The 6,620-nt window shown below is 39.8% G+C and overlaps 1 protein-coding gene across 2 annotated transcripts; it reads left to right on the plus strand.

Moving 5' to 3' along the window:
- The first annotated feature begins 847 nt into the window (after positions 1 to 847).
- On the plus strand, positions 848 to 6,036 carry LOC143847415 (Toll-Interleukin-Resistance (TIR) domain family protein). Of its 2 annotated transcripts, none has more exons than XM_077356230.1 (3): positions 848 to 929; positions 4,625 to 5,150; positions 5,620 to 6,036. In XM_077356230.1, exons 2-3 carry the CDS (start codon positions 4,681 to 4,683, stop codon positions 5,687 to 5,689), a joined length of 540 nt encoding a protein of 179 aa, XP_077212345.1. In that variant the 5' UTR covers positions 848 to 929; positions 4,625 to 4,680; the 3' UTR covers positions 5,690 to 6,036. The 2 variants fall into 2 exon arrangements, with proteins under 2 accessions (XP_077212345.1, XP_077212346.1); XM_077356231.1 differs by lacking the exon at positions 848 to 929 and adding an exon at positions 1,811 to 1,876.
- The last annotated feature ends 584 nt before the right edge of the window (positions 6,037 to 6,620 follow it).

Consider the following 6,620-nt stretch of genomic DNA (forward strand, 5'->3'; position numbering starts at 1 on the left):
AAAGAAAAAGAAACACACTACTTAAAGTGATTAACACTGGCCAATGGGTCCCACAAGTAAAACATAAGTTTGAGAAAGCACTTCTAATCTATTGAATTTGCAACTCAGCTAATAGTCATTACAATTCTCAATGGCATGTAACTCATAAGGAATAACTAGATGATTTGGTTTGGTTTCAGGGTAAGCAGGATGATTTGGTTTGGTTTCCATATGGAAACACCTCTTCACCGCATCTTATCTTTCTCTCTTTCTATTACCAAACAATAGAAAGGGATGAAAACTTGGAAGACTGTTTCCTTTCCATTTCTTTCCACCCCTTTCTTGCAAACCGAACAGGCTCTTATATATTTCCACCAATATCTCCTCCTAAATCTTCTTATTATCTCCGAATTCCCAAGGGCATTTTTTGACATTTCATTCCCCTGAAGATCTTGCAAATAGCCCACTATCCCTATTACTCCCACCACGTGTTTTTTCTTCCTTGACTTTGTTTTCTCCGCTAACTGAATATGTGTCCCATTTTGGTACTGCATCACACGAAGTTTTTAACAAAACCTCATGTTCTTCTCCAGTTCATTTCCTTCCATTTTCTACGTTGGGTTTTTTTTTTTTTTTTTGAATGGAATTTTTTTTTTAATTTTGGATTTTCTAGATTACTTTTCCATCTACATCAAAGAACCACCTTTGTTTCAGAGTCCTAATTTGAGTTCTAGTTCTAATTGGAACTTGGTTTTGGTTTTGGAAGCCAAAGTAGCTGCTGTATTTTAAAATGGGTTCGGAACCCTAGAACGGCTTCTTCAGGCACCTTCATCCTTGCAATCTTTGGAAGCTACTACTTCGACCTTCGGAAGAGTTAGGGTTTGAGGGCGCCGAGCATACATAGCAAGGAGTAGATGAAGGAGCGTTCTTCGAGAAAGGAAGATCAACTAGTAAGTTTTTATTGTTCCAATTTATCACCAACATGAATCTAGTAACTAGGATCTTGGTTGAGTTGGTGGAAATAAAATTGCAAACTAGTTTCCGCTGCGTATAGAGATTCCACCACCAACTTTCACAAGCATGTTACACATTCCTTTAAAGTACCCAATAAGGCAATAAGTGTAGTGAAATTCATTAATTAATCAAAGCATATTACATAACAATTGGATTTTTAGGGCATATACTCTAAAGAGGGTGGGACCCATCATTTTATACGCATATTTTTGTGGTGTGGAGCTTCTCTTTTACACTTCAGGGTTTGATGGGGTGAGGCCGCCATCTCTACCAATACTGATTCATATGGTAGAAGGAACCATTGTATACCTTATAGATAGCTAGGGTTGAGCCCACCATTTTACACCTCATGCTTTGATGGGGTGGGTCCCACCATCTTACAGATGCCATAGCCCTACTATTTCCACCCAAACCCATGCATTGGATGGCCCACCATTTTACACCTCAGGATTTGATGGGGTGGGGCCCAACATTTTATGCCCATGCATAGAATGTCTGATGGCCGGTGCGGGGCACAAAGCCATCGATATAATATATATTAGGGATTTGCTAGGTAATTTCACGGGAAGCTATTTCGCGGCTGACTTTTGCATGTGAGAACAATTACACATGCTTACTTTTTGCAGATTTTGTCTTATTCATCATCTGATGTGGCTATTCTTTCCTGCAAAAGTCAGCTGTGAAATGGCTGATTTCTGTGAAATTGCCTAGCAAATCCCTGTATATTAACCATGCTTTTCCATTTTCTTTCCCAGAATTTTTTTTATTAGAATAACATTTTTATGGAGAATTTTTAATGGAATTTTTTCTGTTTTAGATTCTTGTTAAACCTCATGTGTGGCATGGGTGCGGCCCATCATTTTACAACCCATGTTTTGGTCAGGTGAGGTCCCTCATTTTACACCCATGCATTGTATGGGTAGGGCCACCATTTTACACCTCAAGTTTAGACACGGTAGGGCCCACCATCTTCACCCAAGCCCATGCAAATGGCATAGCCTACCATTTTTACACCCATAAGTGCACACCATGTCCAGCCAAATCCATGCATAGGTTGGGGCTCATTATTTTGATTGGTGAGGATCAGGATTTTATCTCTTGTTTTGATCGGGTGGGTCCCATGATGTCCACTCAAGCCAAGCATGGGGTGTGGCCCACTATTGTACACCCATGCATACCCATGGTATGCTTGGGCCAAGAATGGCAGTGTAAAATCTCTATATAAGTTTATATATGTACTAGTAAAAAACCTTGTGCGATGCATGGGCCGACAAAGAACTGTACGGACCACATCATAGGTTGATTCAAACCGTCCATGTGATGGAACACAACATAAATAGGTTGCGCCTGTAAAATCATTTCCATAGGCTGATCCTAGCACTCCAATCTATAGAGGTTTCCATAATTGTTGTTCCTCTGAAAGTGCCCGCAATTTGTCAATATTTGTAAAGGTGTCCCGAAGTCGTAATATTATGTAATATGTTCACAAAGATCCGTAGTATTATGTAACATATGCACCAAATCCGTATTTTTGCAAAGAAAAAACGTAACTTTGCCCATTTTTTTTTTATTACAAAAGCATAAAGGAGGGGGGTAGGATTGTAATTATGTGGCTTTAATGGGTGCCTTTGTTAAAAAGCATAAAGGAGGGGGTAGGATTGAAAATATGTGGGTTGATGTGTGCCTTTGTTAAAAAAAGTCAAAAAAAAAATGATGTGTAATTCTATTAGAATTTGGGGAGAAATTCAAATAATTCTCTCATTTTCTCTCCTGCTATATAGTATACTAGCAAAAAATCCCGTGCCGACAAAGATTTGTACAGACCACATCATAGGTTGATCTAAACAGTCCATGTGATGGAACATAACATAAATAGGTTGTACCCGTAAAATAATTTCCATATGTTGATCCTAGCCCTCCAATCTATAGAGGTTTCCATAATTGTTGTTCCTCTTAAGGTGCCCAGAATTCATCAATATTTTTACTAGTGTCCTAATATCAAACTTTCCGTAATTTGACCCGCACATAGTGAATAAGGAAAAGTAGTTTTTTTAATCATCGTTAGGGGTGCAACTTGGGTCTCAACTTGACCCAACCCGATTTCCAACCTCACTGGGTTCAACCCGACTGGGTTCAACCCGACCCAACCCGATTTGCAATTTTCTCACCCCGGCCCAACCCGATTTCCAATTCGGGTTGGGTCGGGTCGGGTCGACCCGATTTGATATGGTACCAATTGTTGACCACCTCAACTCAAGCCGGGTTGCTTTGGATTTTGAGAACCAATAGTGAGTCACCAATAATCAGTTTTTAACTCACAATCGGTTCTCAAAATCCAAACCAAACAGGGACTAACAATTAACAAAGGAAAATTTTATCCGCACTACTATATTTTGACGATCACACTCCTCACTTTATTAAAGTACGGTATGGCCCGCACCATAGGATTATCCAAACCGTCCATTGTGGATTGTGGAGACTATTTCAATGTTGAAAAAGAAAAACATATACACATAACTTATCCAGATGGAAACCAAATTCAGGTTTCGGGTCGGGTCGGGTCGGGTTGCCCGACAGCCCTACCCGACCCGATTTCCAATTCGGGTTGATTTTTCCTAACTCAACCTAACCCGATTTGCGAAAAAGCTTAACCCGACCCAACCCAAATTCCCGCGTGGGAACATCCAAGTAACAACGATGGTTTCAAAATAGATATAATGCTAATGTCCTTACTACCATATTTTATAATGGCACTACTCATCGTATTTTGATGATTGCACTCCTCACTTTATTAAAATGTACGGTATGGCCTGTACCATAGGATAATCCAAACCGTCCATTAGATGGGCCACTGCCTACATAGGTTGTACCCCAAAAATAATTTTCATAGGATGATCCGAACCCTCAAATCTATAGAGGGTTATAGGTTGATGCAAACCGTCCATGTGATAGAACACAACAACAATAAGTTTGTGCCCGTCAAATCGTTTCCATAGGTTGATCCTAGCCCTCCAATCGATAGAGGGTTCCATAATTGTTGTTCCTCTTCAGGTGCCCGGAATCCGTCAGTATTTTGCAAGTGTCTGCATGAGTAATATAAAGTAGTTCTTTCGTCATTGTCATATGTCTTTATCTCTTTTTGGTAGTTTTTTCCTTAATTATCATAGATAGATACCCTATGTCGGTACTTTTTGTATGTAGATTATGATTTTACCCTCAAATAATTTCTTATAAAGATAGATGTTAGATATCAGCAAAGGGGTTAATGGTAAAAGAGTAATGCTAATGTGTAAATCCCAGATAAAAAGAAAAGAAATCTCTTTTTCCTAGTAGATAATAATAATACATCCGAGTCTGTCGTTCTCTAGTAAATTAAGATTGAAGAAACCCGTCCGAAAAGAGGGTCATGTTTCCGGTCATGTTTTCATGTCTCTGGACCCTCCTGTCGTGTTTGAAGGGCTTTTCAAACCGTAGAAATTCATTGTAGTCAACGTATTCAAACGCCCATTTACTTAAAATATTACTGGCTAAACGCGATCTGATATTTGAATTCCTCTTTGAAATCAATGCCATGACGGTGCTAACATGCATACTATATATAGCTGTTAATGGGGTGCATGCAAATGTACAGAGAAGGGAAACAAAAAAGGTTAGGCTCTACTAAGATCGATCACGTAGGGATATATCATGCAGCGTCTTCTTAGCGGTCGAATGATCACAAGAGCGAGGGTTTCTCCACCTCCATCTTCACCTGGTTGCGACGTCTTCATAAACCACCGAGGCGTTGATACAAAGAAAACCATCGCAGCTTTGCTCTTTGACCGCCTCGTCCAACTCAATCTCCGTCCTTTCTTGGATAACAGAAGCATGGAACCCGGTGATAAGCTTTGGGAATGCATAGCTTCAGCGATCCAAACCTCCAAGGTTGGGATTGCCGTCTTCTCCCCTCGTTACTGTGAGTCTCATTACTGTCTCCGTGAGCTGTCTCTTATCGTTGAGGCCAAGAAGAAGATCATCCCCATTTTCTGTGACATAAAGCCCTCTGACCTTCACATAAACAGCGATGCTGCATGTCCACCCAAGGAGCTCGACAGATTTAGGATGGCTCTCGATGAAGCTAGGTACACTGTAGGCCTCACGTTCGACTCGCACAATGGGTAAGTAGACAATATCCCTCTTTACAAGTTTCATTAATTATTGCTATTAATTTAAGGGACAAGTTTAATACAAGAGTCCAATTTGGGTCGGATCGGGTTGAGCTCTTGCTAAAAAATGAAGTGGAATCAACCCCCCAAAAATTGGCCCCAGTTGCACCCCTAGTTAACTTAATAGGAGGAATCACTCTACAACAACAACAACACAACTAAGCCTTCGTCCCAAACTAGTTGGGGTCGGCTATCTTAAAAATTAAATGATTACCCATTCTTGTGGGGTTTGCACATGTACTTTTCCCGCAAGGACGTGGTAAGAGGATCCCAAGAGAAATAATTGCACCATTCTTGTAGAGTTACTACTAAAACTGATATTCTATAGGATGCATATGTATCTTCTCTTTCATCTTGCCTTTTACTTTCTCAGCCTTCCTAATCTTTAGGATTTCTCCTTGGCGCGGTTTGTTTTGTTTAGGAACTGGTCGGATCTCGTAAAAAGAGCCACAGACGTAGTCGTGAAGTGTCTAGAAGAGGAGGAGAATTAGGAGACAGATGCAAAGAGAAACATTCTTTCGTGATTCATTTGTATGTTGACAAAAAAAAATCTAATTAATTTGCTTTACGTATTAATTTCTTTATCTTACTATGTTTTTCTACCAATCCCATGACTCCATATGCATATAACAAAGAATGAAAATTAACTGCCAATGTTTGGCATAACATTCTATACTCTGCAAGTGCTTTAGAGATCGACGGTGGTGACTATCTTAAACTTGGGACAAGGCGAATAAGGGGACAGAGGCAATGAAGAGAATTCTTTTATTTGTAATTATTTTGTAAACAGTGGTTGATAATAAGAAGCTAATATGCTGACCTGTTGTGATCTTTCTAATATTTTATGTGCTTATATATATAAGAATCCTGTCCATATCTCCATTTATACTCATTGGCACTTATGTCTTCATGCCAACAAAGCAAATCGATCATTTTTTTTAGCATGCCACTGGTGCCATCTTCCTCATTCAAATAAGTCAAAAAAAATCAAAACTCTGAATCTTCACAAAAGATTCATACAGGAAGCTCTATTGGATCACAGAGTTAATTGAGATAGTAGGATATTGGGTTCTGAAACTTGAAACTTAATTATGTTAGGAATTATACTATTTTGTGGCCTTGGCAAAGATCCAAATTGTGGAGTTACCCTATCTTAGTGGCCTTGGGAAAGAGGGCCAGGTCCAATCGACCTGTCGTAAAGGAAGATATGTTTATCGTGTTTGCATGAAATGTAAGAGAGGGAGAAGAGACTTAATGCGAGCACCCACCCCCAACCCACTCCTCTCCCTTCTCTCCCCCCCTCCCTCCCACACACACACACACCTACCTCAATCCTCCATATATTGATCTACTAAAGTCCCTACTCACGCATGCTAGAAATATGATAGAAAACCCTTTGATAGCAAGTAAATTTGATATTCA

This window comes from Tasmannia lanceolata, unplaced genomic scaffold (assembly GCF_043159265.1).
Source record: "Tasmannia lanceolata isolate RefF3 unplaced genomic scaffold, GAP_Taslan_0.1 ptg000015l, whole genome shotgun sequence".
In the NCBI taxonomy this organism is placed as follows: Eukaryota; Viridiplantae; Streptophyta; class Magnoliopsida; order Canellales; family Winteraceae; genus Tasmannia; species Tasmannia lanceolata.